Raw genomic sequence first — 22541 nt, forward strand, 5'->3', positions numbered from 1 at the left:
GCATCACTTAGTTTTTCATATAACAAAATGATCCTGTAAACATATCTTATTTATTTTGCTTCTTATTGTGAACAATATTCAAATGGGAACACATCAATAACAAAACATTTGTACACTTATGGATATTAAATCTGTAATCAACGGTACAAAGTCAGAGGGGTCAAAACCAAAAGTATGACACAATTTTATTGTCAGTAGCGCGTGTGTCCTCTACATGCTCTTACGCACGTTGTGCAGCGACGTCGCATGGAATTTACCAATGTTTGAAAGAAGGCCTGGGGTAAATTGTTCCATTCTTGGACAAGAGCAGCTTCTAAAGCAGCAATGGTGTGCATCTGTGGTCTCCGATACAGACGGCGTCCAATCTCATCCCAGACATGTTCTATCGGTGCCATGTCCGGAGACATGGCTAGTCAGTCCAAGACATTGATGTTGTTGTTACTAAAACGGGCAGTATGCGTACGTGCATTATCCTGTTGGAAGTGCTGAAGTTGTGGGTGCGCTCGAAACATCGGAACAACAATTGGTTGCAAGACATCATCACGGTAGGCTATAGCATTAACGCGACCCCTGCAAATGTGTAGGGCGGTCCGGTGATGAAATGTGAAGCCTCCCCACACCATTACACTTCCCCCACCCCATCGATTCGTTTCGAAGACGCAGCAGTCTGCAAGACGTTCCCCAAGACGTCTCCACACACGTTGACGGCCATCAGCGTGATAAAGATGAAAGTGACTCTCATCACTGAAGAGCACACTTTGCCAGTCTACTCTTCTCCATGTCTGGTGTCCTTGAGTCCATATCAAACGCCGCCGACGGTGATGATCCCTGAGGATAGCTCCAACATAAGGTCGTCGTGCACGGAGTCCTACTTCTCTTAGACGACGTCTTACGGTGTTGGCACTTACTGGTCCTTGTCTTCCGACGACTGCTGCACCTGTTCGAGTCGCTGGGCGGAATCTGTCACGCAGATGAGTGACCCGGATGTAGCGGTCTTGAGCCTGGGTTGTAACGCGTTGTGGACCAGGACTTTGACGGTCACGTGTTGATCCAGTAACTCGAACACGTTCCACCAACCTTACAATAGTGGACTGATGACAATTAAAGTGTCTGGCAATAGTACGTGTAGACATGCCAGCCCTGGACATTCCCATGGCTTCATTCCGTTGATTTTCAGTAAGTCTCGGCATCTCTAGCTCGATTCCTTCACACGTCCAACAACAAATTACGACAGATTGACCTTTCACAGTTCATGTACTGCACATTAAGTTGAAAACATGCTTTTAAAGGGCTCACACACAATGCTGCACGTGAATATTGGGTTTTTCATGTGCATCTCATGCAATTTTTTTTTGTGCACATGGGCCGATTTTTTTTGCGTTTGGGAGCATTGTGTGAAACAATAGTTCATAGTATTGCATAATATTATACATACAAAACCACCTAGTAATAAAATATTTGGGAAAAAAAAGTGATGCGTTTTCCATGACGCTCAGTATATATAATCTGAAAGATTGGGTAAACTTGGGTAACCTTAGTTCTTTAATATTATTTTTATTTACATTTATTTACATGTACTGGTAATAATAAACAAAATTATATATAAAACGAAAATATAATTTATTAAAATTAAAGTAATTAAAGATGCATTATGTAAGATTTAGATAAAGAGCTGGCCATTCTTGCCATAATAGTTCAAAAATAGATAATGAAAAATGAATATATTGAAAATTCCAGTCAAATTACTTTATTGTGAGTGAAGTAATGAGTGTTTGAAGTTTTCACAAAATGTGGCATAGTTTTTCGATATTCATAGCAACAGTACTTGACAATCAAGATTAAGTCTTGATTATCTATTTTATCGTTAAACTCTTAAATAGCCACTGTGTTCTAATCTACTTAAAATCGAAACCATCTGATGGCCCAAAGATCTAATTTTGGGTTTGTCATGTTAATAAATGTAAATGTTAATAAATGAAGCCAGAAAAAAGACCTGCATTTATCTCTTACATAATGCAACTTTTAACAAATTTATTAAAATTAAGCAGATACACAACTTTTCTGTAACATCTCAATTTCCAAAGAATTTCAATAACCTGTTTGAAGAGTGAAATCTTTAATTTATTTCCTGATGTTTAATTAATTGTAAACATAAAATAATAGTATAAATAGTATTAATAATAATATAGGTAAAAAAACTTTCCATTTCTACAAGTAAACATTATATTGAGGTTCTCCATGCACACAAAAACTGTCATTTCGTCAGTTTATTAATCATAAAATAATAACAAAGTCTGTGCATATATATATAAATATTTCATAATGAGCAAAATAGTAATATCTGCTTTTTATGTTAGAAAAAAAGAAACAACTTTAATTTAAAGGTGCCTTTTGTAAAAAGAATAAAATAACCCTGTCATATATGTATGACCATCAGCCCCAGCACACTGTATGTGATAAAATAACTTTCAGAATTATATAAAAACAAGGACAATGGAACATACCCTATTTGCCTCAGGTCAAAAACCATGACTATATTCTATATTTTCTTACATGTATGTATCATGCTTAATAGTAATAAATTAATCATAGATAAGCTATATGGGTCAATTTGATAAATTAGATATGTACATCAATGATAAACATATTCATTTATACAATGAAATTAAGTAGATTTCAAACTGTACATGTATCACTAATTTGTACAAACTTAAAGACATTAAAAGCAATAATCTATAAGAGAGAAAAATGGGTTTTACACATCCATAAGGTCACCACCTTTTTCAAAGATATTTAATATTTGAACAAGATATATGCAGGACACAATAAATTATAGATTACAATTACTTCAACAACATCTTTTTGTTGCTCTCATAGCCATAGTTTTGAATTTTTTGACTCGTAAGTCTAATATGTAATGAAATTACCTCCATAACCCACAACAAAGTAAAGATAGCTTTTAATCTTCTATATACAATAGTGTTAGAACAAATGAAGAAATAACAAAGAGTATGATGTTGTAATTTAATATCATTTACCAGAACATTTTTTTATTAAAGTAACCTCAATCAGGAAAAAATATATTGTATTTAATTTGATTAATTTAGTTTCTAATACATGTATACATTTACTATAACTTTAGAATTGAAATGATGCCAATTTAAATTTATAGTTTGATATCTTAGAGAAAATTGTGATGGATTTAATGAGAAATGGTTTATTACTCACATACAGCTGCCATATCAAAAATGTACAGTTCAAATAAAAATAGTAATCTCTTAAAAAATGCAAGTGGCTATTCTTCCATAGATGGTACCTTGGATAATGATTCCTAGAAATCAAGGTACATTCATGGCAATTATACAAAGCAAATATGATACCCCTATGAATACCAACATTTATTGACACTAATTAGTGAAAGGCTACTATAAAGTTTTGGATCAGGAGAATACCTCACAATTTTGTTTCTTTTGGATATGAACCTTCCTCTTCTCATTCAGTTCAGAGCACGCTCCAAGCCTATGAATTCAACAATTTCTACTCAAGCTATTTCAGAGAAAGAAAATATTTTGTACAATTTTACTTATTATATGTTGCTTAGTGTAATGGGCCACTTAGACTTAAATAGGACATGTGGATGATATTTATTGAACACTTACAAAATATTTTTTTTTATAATCTTTATGTACTATGAAATGCATATAAAAATAAGAGACGGTTTGTTGAAAGAAAGACTATAATATATCCATTGGCACATTACTGTCACCTTCCTCTACAGAGACCATATTATACTGTACATACACACTTGTATGATTGAAGGCATGTTGATGACAAAATGTGGTTTACAATGTAACTCATGGTTATTTTACTTGTCAATATCACAGAATCAAAATATCAACAACCACATTCTTTCTGTTTTTGTACTGGTTCATTAGTCTCTTGAAGTTTCATTGGTTCATTTGAGCCAAAAATGTCTGAAGATGTGTTTTGTTCCGGCACATGAAAACCTGCCTCAGGGTTAGTTTCATATAATTTAATGAGTTCCTTGGCCACATGTAAAAAGGCATCCTCAATTCCTGAAAAACACAAGGAAATCCATATGATATATTGACTGGAATTTGTTTATTTTGATTTCAGTACCAACTAGCATGGCTTCCACTTCAAGCCATTAGTCTACAACTCTTCAAAAACTTTGTAAATTTTTACAAAAGGACTTACTGAAATATTCCATCTGTCCAGTTTTTGTACAGTAGCTGGTGATATACATGGAATGAGTAGTGAGTTGTTCAGTTCACATAACTAACAGATTTAATCACCGTCAGTGGTCCAGAATTGAGAACCTGGCAAGGACAATGTCTTGTTATTTGGATGGGACGAAAAAACGAGATACCGTCTACACATTGACATGCACATAAAAGAACCCTCAACGTCTGGAATTTAAAATAAGAGAAGTCTGTAGCACAACTGTTTGGGCAAAATTTCCCTCAGCACTGTACACAAGCCGGTCTTCATTAGCCCAGTTGGTGCAGAAAAGTAGGATGTTAAACCCCATTTCATTTTATTAACTTTGACATGACACACTATTTGTCTACATTGTCTTTATATTTGTCTGTGTTGTATTTTGTATTTGTCTATGTAGTTTTAGTATTTGTCTATGTAGTATTAGTATTTGTCTATGTTGTATTTGTCTATGTTGTAGGGGTCTATGTTGTATTTAAGTATGGTTTATTCTATATTTTATATTCAGCAATATCTGCATTGTTTCTACTTGTATTATTTCTTTAACTGGTCTTACTAAGAGTAAAACACTGAGAGTTTTCCTAATTTCTTAACACTATTAAATTCATAAGATCAATGGATAACATCTCATCAGCCAATCTTTGACTATCTTTTGAAGAAATTGTGCATTAAACACAAAACATTGTCCACAGAATTTACTTTTTAATTACCTGAGGGTTTATTTTTTATTACTGATATCAAATAAATGACTACATGTATATCGTGCTCTTAATAAGGAAGGTTGTTACAGATCAGAAAAAAACAATATTTAGGTAGCTATATAATTAAACATGAGTCATGCTGGTTAAGCTTTTAAGCTTTCTACCATACAAGTAATAATACCTCAATTAACTGATTATCTTTTTATTATTAACCCAGATTGGAATAAGAGGACACTATTAAAATTACCTGTATTTTTTAGAGCTGATACTTCATAAAATAAAGCTCCTATAGATTTAGCATATTCTTCTGCATCTTCGATAGACACCTTTCTTCCACTATCTAAATCACTTTTATTACCAAGTAGACACATAACTGTAATATCAAATTAAAACATTAATAAATGCTTACCATAAATCTTCTAAGAAAAAAGCAGAGGGATCAAAACAATAGATATCCTTATCTCATCAATTTCCCTAGCTGATAAAATCTGACCAAAGAGTACTTCATTATTCTTCAGTTTTTCTTAACAGTCAGTGTCTAAACAGTATGTACTACAATTTTTCAACCCAATTCATAAGCTAGCAAAGCAGTGTGGTAATAGTAGACAACAGAAAAGGTGAAACTTGTATAGTACTCTCCTAAAATATGATAAGCTCGCCTAGGCATTTTTCAAATTAAAGGGTGTGTTAAGTTTTATCTTATATTAGTTTTAAGCACTGCATCTGCTTTCCACAAATTGATAGTAATATGTATCCACTTCTCTTTTGCCTGTACTGTCAAAAACATGATAATCACAGATGAAACCTGACTGAAGACTGAAAATGCATTCACAATCACATGAATAATTGAGGTATCTGTGCAAAAATCTTAAAGACACAATTATGCAAAAGGCCTATAGACATTTCTCATTATTCTTTAGATAATAATCTAAAACAAAAAATCTAGGTTTGATGCCATTGTGGTTTCAAAGTTTGTGGACAAGAAATGCGTTAGAGAGCAGATGGCAACAGATGATTACAAGAAAATAAAGATGGCAGGGTAAAATCAACAAAAAGAAGTTTGAACTTTAAATGGCCATAACTTACATTTGATTGATTGATTTTAATCATTTCTGGCCAAGTTAAAAAAATTTTTTTTTACTGTGTGTGGTCTGAAAATATGTATTTACTTTACATTCTGGAATACTGGGCCGTATCATGTTAAATTTCTTAAAATAATTCTTTAAATATCTTACCTATTGGTGTATCAACATTTTTCTTTAACTCTGAAACACATAATCAAATTATAATAACTTAGTACTTTATACTTAAGCTTATAACTACATATATTTTACAATGAGATCATTTTTAACTTATCAAACCTATTGTGTCAAATTAATTAATGTCATTGCTGCAATGTTGAAAATATGTTTTCAAGATATATAAAAAAAATTTCACTTACCTTTTACCCAATCTTTAACATCATAAAAACTATCAGTGCAAGTGATATCATATAACAACATAGCTGCATTAGCTTTCCTGTAATACATTGGGGCCTGTAAAAAATATTATAATTGTCAGACTTTGACAGTCAATGAAAGCTTATTTAACCATTTTTTGAAAATGACAAGGGCATAAACTTGACAATAACTGACATACGACTCAGAACTCGGACAATCAGCAACATTTTCTTCTTGAAGGGTGATAATTTGTACGTTTCTATGATTTCTATAATATGGGGAAATAACTTTGTAAGTAATTTATGTTTGACACTGAATGTCAATGGGATTCATCCTTGTTCATGTACATATAACTATTAATAGCATTACAATCCAAACAAGTTTGGAAAGCAATTATCCTCAACCTGTAGAATGTTTCCAAGGATTCAAGGAGATAACTCTACAAATAAACAAAAATCTAGAGGGTTCAGAAGATTTTTTAAAGGGATCAAGGGTAGTAACTTTGACAGTAATTATCGAAAATCAACAGGCTTCTTAGATTCTTAATCTCATGAACTATGAACATAAAATATGGTTATACATTTTAAGTCAATCAATTGATAACTTTAGCGTCTTGAGCATCCATATTTTTTTCGAAATGATCAAGGGTCATAACTCAGACAGTACTATCGGAAGTTGTTGACAATATGAACAGGAAAACAGCATTTATAAAGAAAACATTTTGCATGTAGAGTGTTTACTACACAGTTTCAATGACTGGTGTCAGTAGCAGGTCTAGATGGTGTGAATGGTGGGGGGGGGGGGCGGTTACAAATCAAGGGCGCGATCCACAATTCCACCCCACAATGAATGTCAACAAAACGGATCGTATTGCCTATATAGCTGTTCGGCGGTCGTTATCTCACTGGAAAACAGTTTTTTTATGCAAGTTGACATACAGTTCATGTCATATTATGATTATTTTGGATTTTGTTATTGCTTAGGGCTGCATACTTTGTCTCGCAGGGGCCTTTACTTATCGCCCCCCCCCCCCCTTAAATCCACAATCTATGGGATTTTTCCTAAAAATTCATCAAATGGCTTATTCACAAGGTTTTTACTTATCACTAGTCAAAGAATCCCAGCAAGCATCAAATAGAATTAATATGCATTCTCCCATCTTGATCACCATACTAAATCTGAACATTTATGAATCTATATATCAAAACAATGTAGAAAGTTGGGTGTGCCTCAACATATTATTTTTATGTATTAAATATAATGCATTTCCTGTTTTTAGTTTTCACATCAAAGAATCATTTTCTTTTTGCCTTCTGCTTGACTGAATAATATGTGCATAAAATACTGTACTGTAACTATCAATAAACTGGTATTAACTGTGTAAAAAATGTGAATATATGATACACATGAAGGGGCTGTCCTTAAGAAACTGGAGACTGTATGGCAGATCTATTAAACTATGGATTAAATTAATGCCAAAAATAAAGAAATAGACATTTGTTAATGAAATAAAGTCAAAGATGGTTTTATAAATCCATCAACTGGTGATGTACTCTCTGAATTCCTTGGGTGGTCATGTTTAATTAAAAAAGAAGTAGGATTTACTATGTAAAAGGCATGAGTATTGGTGTGACTGTTGTATCTTTGTGATTACGCTGGCCTGATCTCCTGTTAATATACAAACTAGATCTGTTTTTGTCCTTTTTTTATCAAGTGGACAAGTAAGTAGAAATCATTTCTTTGACAGAATTTTCAGTAATGACTGAAATTCACATTATGACTTGACCAGTCAAGGAAAAAATAACTGTAAGTTGGCGAAAAGCCTTCCCAGATTTCTCTCAAGAAGCGACAAGTTTCTTTCAGTTCAAACTCTTCAGGCTTAAATAAGGATGTGTGGTTGCCCTCTTTATATAGTCTATGAGGACTGAAGCAAATGGCACATCCAGATAATGGCAAAAATGATGCCACTAGAAAAGCCCATTAATTCATATGGATTCACATTTTAAGAACATTGGCAACTGATGGCATTAATGAAAAGATATACATGTAGTCCTAAAGGGTCCCCCTTCCTCTTTGTTTACTTTTGACCAGTCAATTTAATTCTTAGTCGTTCAAGAGTGGCTATTTTCATAGAGGTCGATCTTCCTAAAGTAATACAAAATCAACCAAAGGAATAAATCTGACCTAATATGTAAATCCCACCAGTGTGCAAAAGATATACTCAAGTGGGTATGTAATTTAAACAAGCCAACAGTGAGGCTGATGTCTCCCGCGAAATGAAAAAAAAAAATGTTGACACATATTATAATTAATTAATTGCACATTTATCTTTTTCAAAAGTATTGAGTAATCAAACTGATTATATACGCTTAGTCTAAGCATAAAATGTTCATTATAAAACCTGGTAGTGTGTGAAACTATACACTAAGTTTCATCACTCTCCATCAGTTAGAATCAAAGTTATCTTGTCCCAAAGCATCGACCAAAGAAATTGCTTAACTCTGCTTAGCTTTAACGAAAAATATTAATCATTGAACACAGTCAAGACATTCGCCTAATGAACATCTATATCTCAATTAAAAGCAGAATTGTTATGTTCCAAAGTCTTGACCAATCAAATTGCTTATTGCTACTTAGCCTAAGCAGAAAAGTATCATCATCGAACTTAGTCAATGTATTGATATAATGAATCTACATGTATACTCAGAGTTTCATTGCTCTTATCCAATAAAACTATACACAAAGTTTCACCACTATCACTCAATTAGAATAAAAGTTGTCGAGCTCCAAAGTCTTGACCAATCAAATTGCTTATCGCTTTGCTTACCCTGAGCCGAAAATGCTCATTATCGAACTTAGTCAAGGTATTGATGTGATGAAACCAACACCAAGTTTCATCACTCTCACTTAATTATAACCAAAGCTATTGTGTCCCAAAGCATCAACCAATAAAATTCCTTATCTCTCCTTACCCTATGCAGAAAATGCTCATCTTTGAACTCGCATCAAGGCATTCACCCAATCCACGCCTACACCAATTTTGAACATTCTACCTCAATTCGAAGGAGTGTTATGGTGTTTCGAAGTCTCAACCAATCAAATTGCTTATAGCTCTGCTTACCCTGAGCATAAAATGCTTATTATTGAACTTAGTCAAGGTACTGATGTAATGAAACTATAGGCCGAATTTCATCACTCTCACTTAATTAGAACTTAAGTTTTCGTGTCCCAAAGCATCAACTAATCAAATTGCTTATCTCTGCTTAAACTTTAAGCAGAAAATGCTCATCTTTGAACAACATCAAGGCATTGACCTAATAAACACCTACACCAAGTTTGAACATTCTACCTCTATTAGAACGAGAGTTATTGTGTCCCAAAAAGTGTGACGGACAGACCGACAGACAGGCGGACAAACCCATTTTAATAGTCCCCTGCTTTCTTCAAAAGGCGGGGGACAAAAAGTATTAATAATTCAAGGACTGTAGAAACTCTATTTGAAAGTTTGCAATACTAGGTCACCACAGTACATGATGTAATGAGGTTACAACTGTTCATTAATTGATTGCATGTAAATGATATACATGTTACGGTAAATTATTTCCTACAAAAAATATCTTACCATAGATCTGAATCTTTCTTGACCAGCAGTATCCCATACTTGTAACTTGACACGATAACTATCTAAATTTCTGTAATATACAATGTATTAACATCTATATTAGATTTTAACAAGAACAAATATGTCTGAATACTAAATACATTTCACTTTCGTGAGCAGGAGCCCAGGGGGTTAACCTCGCTGAAAAGTGTACCAATTTTCTCCTATATGGTATCAATGTATACTATTAAAAAAAAGTAGGGGATATTTGATTTTTAAGTGTTATTAAAGTCACCTAATGAAACTGACGAAGAAACAAATGACAAAATGAAATGAAGTTCACATTCATCGATTTATTCCAAATGATCGTTAGACTAAGTAAGGCACAGACTGACCATTATAAGGGTAAAATGATACCCGGGGTCAAACAGCAAAGTTACCACAGCATCACAACCAAGTCAGTAACGGGTAAATCCTCCTCTGTTTGCCAAACAAGCATTGATCCGACGTGGCATACTCCTAATGAGACGTCTAAGGTCATTTTGGTCCAGATTGTCCCATTCCTGTTGCAACGCAGCAGCAAGTTCTTGGACATTGGCAGGACGTTGTTGACGTTGACGTAACCTCTGTCCAAGCATGTCCCAGACATGCTCGATGGGGGAGAGGTCGGGACTCAGTGCTGGCCAAGGTAATGTGGTGATGTTCTGTTGTTGGAGGTAACCTGTAACGATCCTGGCCCTGTGACATCTTGCGTTGTCATCCTGGAAGATGAAACGGCGGCCATGACGTCGTGCGAACGGCACAACATGGACTGCCAAGATGTTGTCCCGGTAGTACTGGCCTGTAACACGCCGTGCAACAACATGTAAAGCCGTTCTTCCAGCAACAGTGATGCCTCCCCACACCATAACAGAACCACCCCCAAATCGATCATGTCTGATGACGTTAACGTCTTGGAAGCGCTCGTTTCGACGACGCCACACCCTCCTACGTCTGTCCAAAAAATCAACAGTGAACCTTGACTCATCTGAAAACATCACATTGCTCCAGCGTCGATTATCCCAGTGTTGACAATCCCTACACCAACGACGTCTTGCCTGAATGTGATGATCTCTCAAACAAGGGATCACGCGAGGACGTCGGGCGCGAAGGTGACCCCTATGCAGTCGATTCCGAATCGTCTGGCCACTCACTCTCACACCAGTGTCTGTTTGAAGACGAGCGCTGATCTGATTTGCTGTGATGACACGATTTCTCAAGGCCAAGGTATGGATAAATCGATCCTGGGCTTGAGTTGTCGCCCTTGGTCGACCTGAGCGTGGTCTGTCCTGTACAGATTGTGTATCACGGTATCTGGACCATAGCCTGCTTATGACAGACTGAGAAACATTCATCGTCCGCGCCACAACCGCCTGTGTTGTGCCGATCTGTAGCATGCCAAGGGCATGTAACCTTTCATTTTGGGTAAGCCGACGCATATCAAAATTTGTTTTCTGGTCACTAAAACAATTAAACTGATGTTTCCACCCTGGAATTCAATGCCACAATGACTGTAACATTCAAAGTCAGAGTCGTGCAAATCTTGGGTTGGACCCCCATGATGATCCCAAGCATCACCTGCATTCCATGCGGTAGCTATTGGTGCGTTTGGACGTCACATGTAACTGGAAATGTTTCTTCTGTTAGGTTCTATAGTGACTTTTTTCGTAGTCATTTGCATATTTTAGTATTATGCCCCCAAAATCAAATATCCCCTACTTTTTTTGAATAGTATATGTATATCTGGTATCATCAGAATGTAAGTCTGCCGGGTTTCTGGTGGTGGGTGTGGTATTCCTGGCCCAAAATGCCATGCCCCCCAACTAGTCTAGATTAGCTCAAAAGTGTACCACATGAAAATCGCACAGCAATGTACCGTACATCTTCAGGTATTACAAAAACACTGACAGTCATTTCTAGTGGTGGGGTACCCCTGACAGAGCTATGTAATTGCCAGACATTTGTAGTGATGGAGTATCCCTGACAAGAGTTATCTAATTTCCAAACCAAAGCTAGACTAGATTAGCTCAAATCTGTACCACCTAAAACAGCTTTGGAGTTGTTCAGTACAACAGTACAGCTTTGGAGTTGTTCATGAATGACCACTGCCAGACAGTTTGTGCAGTGGGTTTATCCTAACAGACACGCCCAAAATAACACGACCCCCATACGTGCTAGGTATTAGTATCCTAGGCATCCTGGCTAAAAATCTAATTTTTTAGAACACAGGAACAGTGCTTGCGAAGCTAGCCTAGTTGGGGGCGTGGCATTTTGGGGCGTGTCTGTTAGGGGTAACCCACCGCACAAACTGTCTGGCAGTGGTCATTCATGACTCCTGTGGTGGTACTGAACAACTGCAAAGCTGTTTTAGGTGGTACAGATTTGAGCTAATCTAGCCTAGCTTTGGTCTAAATATTAGATAACTCTTGGCAGGGATACTCCATCACTACAAATGTCTGGCAATTACATAGCTCTGTCAGGGGTACCCCACCACTAGAAATGTCTGTCAGAGGCTTAAAATGGTGCATTACATATCATTCATTAGTATAGTAATTTTATAGACTGTTAATAGAGGAGTAACAACACTACAAAAATATTTATTACAATATTTTAAAAACATAGAGATGAGGATTTGTTAGCCCCTGTAATATGTCCACCGAAAACCAAATCATTGGGGGAAGAAAATATCTTTTTTTGCTCATTTAATTCTAATCAACAATTGAACAAATTCTAAAACAATTTTACTCACTGATATATCAAATGGTTCATAATGAATCTTTGGCTACATGTATGTCTAACGGTGCTCCAAAATTATTAAAGGACCAGCTAAATTTGTCTGACTATTACAAACTCTTCTTGAATATAAATTCCATATGATTATTATGATAGACATTGTTTTTATGTGTGTGTTATTTACTGCATCAATATTTTCTGAATATTGCTTTGTCTGAGCCTAAATAAAGATCAAAATGATATATTTCTTTCGAAAAACAGAATCGCAATTGTCCCAACACCTAACCTAAATCCCATTATCAGGATAACTCAAAAATCTGATCACCCATAAACTAAAATGCCAAAGGTTACAAATTAAAAGTGTCATCATGTCCAACACAATCCCAGAATGTCAAAATAACAAAATCACTCATTTCTCTATTTATTGTCCCCCGCCTTTCGAAGAAAGCAGGGGACTATTAAAATGGGTTCGTCCGTCTGTCTGTCTGTCCGTCCGTCTGTCTGTCCGTCACACTTTTTGGGACACAATAACTCTCTTCCTAATTGAGCTAGAATGTTCAAACTTGGTGTATGTGTTTATTAGGTCAATGCCTTGATGGAGTTCGAAGATGAGCATTTTCCGCTTAGGGTAAGCAGATATAAGCAATTTGATTGGTTGATGCTTTGGGACACGATAACTCTCTTCCTAATTGGGCTAGAATGTTCAAACTTGGTGTATGTGTTGATTAGGTCAATGCCTTGATGGAGTTCGAAGATGAGCATTTTCCGCTTAGGGTAAGCAGAGATAAGCAATTTGATTGGTTGATGCTTTGGGACACGATAACTTTTAATTGAGCTAGAATGTTCAAACTTGGTGTATGTGTTTATTAGGTCAATGCCTTGATGGAGTTCGAAGATGAGCATTTTCCGCTTAGGGTAAGCAGAGATAAGCAATTTGATTGGTTGATACTTTGGGGCACGATAACTCTCTTCCTAATTGAGCTAGAATGTTCAAACTTGGTGTATGTGTTGATTAGGTCAATGCCTTGATGGAGTTCGAAGATGAGCATTTTCCGCTTAGGGTAAGCAGAGATAAGCAATTTGATTGGTTGATGCTTTGGGACACGATAACTTTAGTTCTAATTAAGTGAGATTGATGAAACTTGGTGTATAGTTTCATTACAGTAACACCTTGACTAAGTTTGATAATGAGCATTTTCTGCTCAGGGTAAGCAGAGCGATACGCAATTTGATTGGTCGAGACTTTGGAAAACAATAACTCTCCTACTTTGATTGTTAGACTATAAGTAAAGATATACTGTTTGATTGTTCAATACTTTGTAAAAGATAATTTGTGATAAATTTATATGTATCCTCTAATTATTTTCCTATTTCGGCGGGGGACATCAGCCTCACTGTTGGCTTGTTTATACTTACAATTTATAGGTAAAAAAAGAGGCTCCTATAGTGGGACTGACAGCTTTACTAAACATTCCACCAACATATCGTATTACTACACTAGTCTTACCTACACCTGAAATATACAGAATTTCAATTAATTAGATTAGAAAATCAATAAAAAAAAACCATACATACAATAAAACATTTTTCATTTCAAGTATTAAAAGAGACAAGCAGTATTATAATAGATAAAGAGGGTTGCTTGGATGTACCCAGTAAAAGATTATGCCTGTTTAAGTTCTATCAATATATTAATAATCTATCCATCATTTGTTTAAATCCTTTGAATGAATAGGAGCAAATGTACCTTTCTAAGCTATCGCTGCCATATCCCTTCATGGTGCAATGCACTACAAAATAATCTTTAAGTGTTAAATACCTAAACAATCTGCCTTTTCCCAACTCATTTGAACAAATATTTATCTAAATTAAAATATGCATCATCCAACTCCAAGCAACAACATACCTAGGTAATTGTTATTCATTGTAACACATGTAATCGAACCAACATAGATTTAAAGTAGATCATATTATGACTTTCATTAGAGTATTCACAGTTGTTTACAAAGTGAGCAAAGACAGTAACTTTTGAAGAAAAAGTCACATAAATTGTTGAAATTCAATAAGACTCTTAATTTCTGTAGTCTGAATTAGGACTTACAAGTCTGAACAATGCAATATATAAATTTTAGAAATTCAGAAAAAGTAATTAACACAAATTTTTGAAAATCAATGGATTCTTCATCTTATGAACTATTCATATCAATTTCAGGCAGATCATGGATAACTCTTGTCATTTGAGTATCGATAACATAAGCTTCCAGCCATTTTGTATCTTCGTCTGTGCAGACATCAGTACATTTATTAATGAAACATGGAAGAAAAATATGGATTTTTTTTAGTTATATTGTGTTTAATTACATTGCAATGTGGGCATATAAAAATGGGGGATCATAAAATGTCATCGACTAACAGATATTTTAATAACATGACACATATTACATAGGCCTACATATATATCTATGTGTAGGTATATTATCTAAATGTCCCGTATCATCATATCATATTACACATATATATTAGATTAGCTATCATAAATAATTACTAGCTCGTGTTATATTCTTATAAAACAATTATGCAATGTTTAACTAATATTAACCCATACATTTACATAATACTGTAGAGATACATGTAGCACTTGATCTAAAATTAAAGGATTATTTATTCATTGTACTTTAGTAATTTTAAACTTTTCTTCATGCTTATCAAATCTTTTTAATACAAATGGAATGAAAGGTAATGGGGTTTAACGTCCTACTGTTCTGCTCCAAACTGGGCCAATGAAGATGGGCATACGCCATAGAGTGTGCTATGAGGGAAATTTTGCCCGGACAGTGGCACTACGGCCTACTCTTATAAAAAATTTCAATTGTCAAGGGATCTTTTACGGGCACCCCAATGTGTACACAGGACCTCGATTTTTTGTCCCATCCAAATGACTAGACAGTTGTCCTTGTCAGGTCCTCCATCATGCATCACTGACAAGGGAGAACCACGCCGGAAAATCTGGATGAACTTTCTCGGCCAATGCATGAATCGAACACCCAACCTCCAGGCTAGCGAGCTAGCGTCTTACCTACTTAGCCACCGTGATCCCCTCTTTTTAATACATGTACCTATATATTGATTAATTGAAATTTTTAAAAATGAATCTACTTCTAATTTGATGGTACAGTAGTACGTCTTTAATCATATGGATATCAGATGAATCATAATTAATTATTATTCATCATGTGTCACATACACTTGTTTAAATTATAAGTTACTGGTAACGTATAAAGCAGAGGTTTTCTTGCAACGAGTAAAAACTGGATGTGGACGTATCTGAAAATTCTGTTGAACTTTAAAGATGCAATGTGTATGATTTAGATAAAGAGCTTGATGTTCTTGCTATAATAGTTCAAAAATAGATAATGAAAAATGATAAAAATTTCATTCAAATTTATTTATTTTAAGCGATGTTAAGATTGTTTGAAGAAATAGTGTAGATATTTCATTATCGTAGCAATGCCAACGGTACTTGACAACTGAGACTTACCCTTGAGTGTCCATTTTATCGTTATTAAATTTCCAAATCTCATGGATATTTAAAATCTAAGTCCCATTTAAATTTCTGCCATCCAAAGATCTAGAGAGCTGATTATTTGTCATACTCATGTTAATAAATGTCTAAATAATAGTTTAATTATGGGTTTGTCATATTTATAAATGTAACATTTGAAAATGTTAAAGCCAAAAAAGATCTGCTTTGTCTATATATTAGGCCTAACTGATATTAATCATGAAGGTTCTATCACAATCTGAAAATTGTTTATCTCTTCATACTCGCAGTTTTTCAATAATTACCATGCATTTCATCTTTTAATTAATTCATGTAGGCCCTACATGTACGTATTGGATGGTTCATTTTACCATGGAACATACCATTTACGATAGCCTACAGTGAGTCATACAAAAATATAGATTTATCATACATCTATATATACTATATAATAATGATGTAACTGGCATTATATATTACTAGTAGGCCTAACTTTAAACTTACAACCACGCCACAAGGCATTGTCAGATCAGTTCAATGGCAATATCTTAGTATAATATAATCAATTTCATTTTCTTAATTTTAACATGCCAAATTTGCCTTTATTTATAACTGAATATAACACCCAAACTGATAAAACATAGTCGAATTTAGAAATAACCCTAATTTTACCTAAAGTCTAGAAGTAAACAAACAAACAAAATTCTACAACAAAGACTGAAAATATATGGATGGGATGGGGAAAAACAATTTTACAAAGCTAAGGAATCCCCATTATTATTTACTGGGGTAGGTTAAAATAAATAGTCTGTACCTTGTGATCCTAACACCACCACCTTGGCCTCCAAGGATTTCATATTCTGTTCACCAATTGACATTTAGGCTGGTCAAGGTTGCTGATTAAAATGCAAAATTAGGACACCAAAGACGGAATAGTCTGATTTAACCCAAATCTCTCAATATTACCTTAACCTTTGGCCCGAAAGTTATTCAAAGTCAGCATTTTTATGTTTTTGTTTAGTTTCGTAAAATATGTCGGATTTCTATCCTAGGTAGCCTAATATTTAATAACGTGAATTTCTAAATGTATGGTTTATAATTACATGTAAATCTCAAGCTTTCTTAGACCATAGATAATATAATGGTTTGTTAGTGTGTGTGTGTGTGTGAAATAGCTTAGTGTCACGTGACTTTTCTTGTGACTCGGTTATTTTGACTCTCGCTCGGTTTCTCTGGGAAAGCTGTAACGTGTGAAAAGCGTTCCCTGGAAATAGAAGAGTTGCATGAGAAAGGGAGAAATGTCGTCGGAAACTGATAAGGCACAGGCAGCACAGCCAGGAGGTGATACAATTTTTGGGAAAATTATTAGAGGGGAGATTAGTACCAACTTTCTTTATCAAGATGAATCTGTAAGTGAATAACAACATAAATCATAAGGGCCTACTGGCTACTGTGTATGAGTAGGCCTACTATAGTATGAGGAGTGACGCGAGTATTTTTGTATGGCAGAGACGGCAGAGTGTAAAAAATCACAGGGTCTTGTAACTTGTTGGGTTTTGGTAGGATCATCATTAAGTATGTTCAGTCCACCTATGAGAGAAATTACTTCCTGACTTGAAAATATTAAATTTCATAAAACCATAGCCATAGGCCTATTTAGTTATTTCATTATATTATCATAGAATGCCAGTCAAGCCGTCCAGAAGCAGAGTCGGGTTGTAGAAATACGATGGTAAAGTCGATCCACACGACATAGTTTACTTTCGGGACACAGAAAGTATTCTGAATTAGTTCTGCTTTATCATCATTTCCCCCTGGTTTTTGGAAAATCTCCACAGTAGAGCGGGCCCGTTCATTAATATACAACAAAGTAAATCGATCATTTTATTCAATAAACAACAATTTGATAAATATAACAAATTCAATGAATAACCAATAACAATTTCATGAATATAACAAATTTAACAAGCCAACAGTGAGGCTGATCCGATGTCCCCCGCCAAAATCCCAAAATAAATAAATGACACATATTAATTAATTGCACATTTATTTTTTCAAAAACATCAAGCAATCAAACTATACACTAAGTTTCATCACTCTCTATCAGATAGAATCAAGATTATCTTGCCCCAAAGCATCGACCAATGAAATTAATTAGCTCTGCTTAGCTTAGCTCGAAATATTAACCATTGAACTCCATCAAGGCATTCACCTAATGAACGCCTACCCCAAGTTTGAACATTCTACCTCAATTAGAAGGAGAATTATTGTGTTCCAAAGTCTCAACCAATCAAATTGCTTATCGCTCTGCTTAACCTTCGCAGAAAATGTTCATTATCAAACTTAGTCAAAGCATTGATGTAATAAAGCTATACACCACACCAAGTATCCTCACTCTCACTTAATTAGAACTAAAGTTATCGTGTCCCAAAGCATCCACCAATCAAATTGCTTATCTCTGCTAACCCTTAGCAGAAAATGCTCATCTTCGAACTATATCACTCTATCAAGGCATTGACCTAATAAACACCTACACCAAGTCTGAACATTCTAGCTCAATTAGAAGGAGAGTTATTGCGTTCCAAAGTCTCAGCCAATCAAATTGCTTATCGCTCTGCTTACCCTGGGCAGAAAATGCTCATTATCGAACTTATTCAAGGTATGGATGTAATGAAACTATACACCAAGTTTCATCACTCTCACTTAATTAGAACTAAAGTTATCATGTCCAAAGCATCAACCAATCAAATTGCTTATCTCTGCTTACCCTCAGCAGAATATGCTCATCTTCGAACTCCAAGTTATTGACCTAATAAACACCTACACCAAATTTGAACATTCTAGCTCAATTAGAAAGAGAGTTATTGTGTCCAAAAAAGTGTGACGGACAGACAATCTGGTTAAAACACAGATCCTATTTCGTTTCGTTTTTATAGTTCAAAATTTCGTTTTACTTGTCTTTACTACACTTGGATCTGGAAGAGTTGTTATTTAACTCGTGTTCTGAATGGTGTCAGGGATAAGCCAATGAAACGGTCTGTTACGGCGAGCTTTAGGCGTGTTTTGCACAGAACTGTGGGTAATCTACTAGTAACATCAATGCTGATTGGTAAATCAAATGTCTGACATCATAGGGTCATAAGTCGGTCTTTTGACCCCTGATGTTACCTATCGTCAGATCTTCATGTAGTTGGGCCATCGAAAGTATAAAAAAACGAAACGAAATATGGATCGGTATTTTAATCAGATCGGACAGACAGACAGACGGATGGACAGACGGACAAACCCATTTTAATAGTCCCCTGCTTTCTTCGAAAGGCGGGGGACAAAAAATAATCAATAACAATTTCAATAATCCCCATACACAAACATATCCTAACACTGCTACCAGACAAACCACATCCTTTAAAAGTCCTGATACATTTTTTTCCCCCAGTTGATATTGTTCCTATATTTTAAAATTTTTCCTTGGCACGTAATGATACAAAATGAAAAACACAACCATTGGTTTAAAAGAAAGATGCAATAATGTGACGGTCTTGGCAGTGGTCGTTTCCTGATGGCGATAGTCTGCCAGTTGACTTACAATGTGAACAAATTAACACTAATAAGGGTGATAATCCGGATAGAAGTACTGAAAATGCGAAACATTAATAAAGTGTGGTGAGCAAACTGGTACAAGTTGCAAGGTACAGTTTTTGGTTGCTTATCTTAACGACCAATTATTGAAATAATATCATATGCTGTATGGCAATAGCGTAGGATCTGAATAAAGAGATTTTACAATGCTGTGGTAGTTGTGTATTGTAGACGATGACATAATCATATTACTTATAGACACAAACAAAACCAGAAAGTGCCACTGTATTGTATATTATTAAGGATCTTTATCATTTGTTTTTGGTTTTTTTGTAAACATAAGTTATTATATGTTTCAGTGTGTGGTATTTAATGATATTGGAGCACAAGCACCGGTACATTTTCTAGTTGTACCAAAGAAACCTATCGTTAGATTGGCCGATGCTGAAGATAGTGATGAAGAGGTACACTTTAATGTCCTTAAACATGTATATTTCACTGACTGTGCAAATATATAATTTAAAAATATTTATATACTATCAATATGTCATCAAACATTGTCAATTTGAATTGTTATACCAGTTAATTTCTGGGGTTAGCGAGAATAAATAACTGAAGGTTGATACACTGATGACATAACATTATATATACTCTTCAAAAAAAGTAGGGGATATTGAAATGCAAATACCTATGCAGGTTGTGATATGATAAATAGTCATGGACACTTGACATGCTTTGAGAGTATGTTCACAGATGAAGAACTTATCGCCCCAACAGAACCACTGATGTACGACACACAATAGCGCCATACACATGGGAGGGATTCATTATCAAATTTGACACTTCGAGGAAGGGTTGATGAAAACTGCTGCGTGCTGGTTAATGAGATTGCATCTTGTCAGTGCATGCTCTTTTAGTTAAAAGCAGTTTGCTTTTTGGTTACACAGCAAGGCACATGGCTGAAAAAATGACGAAACATGCTCCTGCTACTAAGCAGAATTTTAAGGAAAATTTACAGGAAACCACGACTGGTAGTAAAAGGAAAAACCAAAATCCAAGAAAAGAATCTGGGAATGGAGTTCCCTCTAAGAAACAATGTAGCGAAAAAACTAAAAATACTTCAAGGTCAAATGAAGGCCTTGCCTAATCTTCATCCAGTAAATCAAGGACAAATGGATATGATTGTGATGCCACTGAATGTGGGTCATACTATGATTACAGTGACTATCCATATGAATATCGTTTAATTTATTAAAGGTGCAATTATGCATGGTTGAAACTAGTTGAATACTATAATCTATAATTCAGATTTGTGTAATATCAGTCAGTATAAATTCTTATTTTTAAAAACTTTCTTCTACTTTCAGCTCTTAGGACACCTTTTAATAGTGGCCAAGAAAGTTGCTAAACAACAAGGACTGGAAAATGGCTACCGTGTAATTATAAATGACGGACCCGATGGTGGTCAGTCTGTATATCATATTCATGTTCATGTTATGGGTAAACGACAATTAGCATGGCCCCCGGGTTAAAGACCACATGTTGATTTTACAGATGATTTATATAACTTGATCTGACATCAGTTTCAATCTAATTAAAATTACATCTAGGGGTGGGTGGGGGCGCGAGTGGTCTAAAACATGCGCTTTAGATCATTATGGTCTGTCATGATTCAAGTGGCATGGTTTTAACCCCAAGCTTAAGTAGCTTGTATGTACCAATGAGTAGGATCTCCTGCCAAACCATTTTCTTCTTCACTGCCAAAGACCCTTACCTGCAAGCTAATTATTGAAATAAAATTATACTATGTGTTAGGCCCAAAATAAACTATTTTGTGTTGAATGGGAGTTAAACTCTCTCTCTCTCTCTGTAGCATAAATTTAAACCACATAAAAATGAAACAGAAATGATAGTATGGTGTAATTTTAATTAGACTGCATTAGTGTAACTGCCATCTGTTTTCTTAGTGCATAATTAAAATGAAATTGTAATAAAATTTACCAGTTCATTAGGTTGATAGTGCTCAATTATATAAGATGTTTTGGATTTATTATTCTCGCTCTATGTTTAAGTTAATGATGTGTATGCTATTAGTATTCCCTGCTTTATCTGTGCATGATATTTTGGAAACAAAAGTCCTACTTATTACACAGATATAAAAAATCTGAGAATTGCAGAATTTAATAAGACAATTAAATTAAGACTCCTGATCATCATTTGCATTTTTTAGGCAATATCTGATTTTTTACATAGTAATTAATGCAAAAATATAGGCCTACTAAATTTAATTAAGAAAACAAAATCAAAATATTAGCAGTAGATAATCTGCTGGCTTGGATTCAATGATTAAACAGAGACTCATTAAAAGATTTTAGCAAAGATTATTGGTGATACTATCATTTGCCAAATGTTGAAAATTTTCAATTCATCCTTGTAAATACTGACAGAAATCAACCATTTTTGTATTGAAATTCCTTTATGAAATTCAACTTTTAACAAATTATAGTTTACAAAAGATTAAAAATCACTCAAATGATGATCAGAGACTGTAAGAGTTTGAGGAATATGTGCGTTTGTTAATTGTATTCATTATATTTTCTGTTCCATTTGTAATAACAAGATTTCATTATATTTTCTGTTCTGTTTTATCCAACCATACAAATTAAAAT

At 34.7% G+C, this 22541-nt stretch overlaps 1 protein-coding gene across 1 annotated transcript; it reads right to left on the reverse strand.

Annotated features, from left to right (window-relative positions):
• Window positions 1-1538: 1538 nt before the first annotated feature.
• Window positions 1539-17287, reverse strand: LOC126814562 (uncharacterized). The gene is made up of 7 exons (XM_050539812.2): window positions 17108-17287; window positions 14169-14265; window positions 10002-10071; window positions 6382-6475; window positions 6176-6205; window positions 5188-5313; window positions 1539-4076 (listed from the first exon to the last, which is right to left on the reverse strand). The coding sequence occupies exons 1-7, from the start codon at window positions 17169-17171 to the stop codon at window positions 3895-3897; spliced, it is 663 nt and encodes a 220-aa protein (XP_050395769.1). The 5' UTR covers window positions 17172-17287; the 3' UTR covers window positions 1539-3894.
• Window positions 17288-22541: the final 5254 nt, after the last annotated feature.

The sequence above is a fragment of the Patella vulgata genome, chromosome 3, assembly GCF_932274485.2.
Source record: "Patella vulgata chromosome 3, xgPatVulg1.2, whole genome shotgun sequence".
Lineage (NCBI taxonomy): Eukaryota > Metazoa > Mollusca > Gastropoda > Patellidae > Patella > Patella vulgata.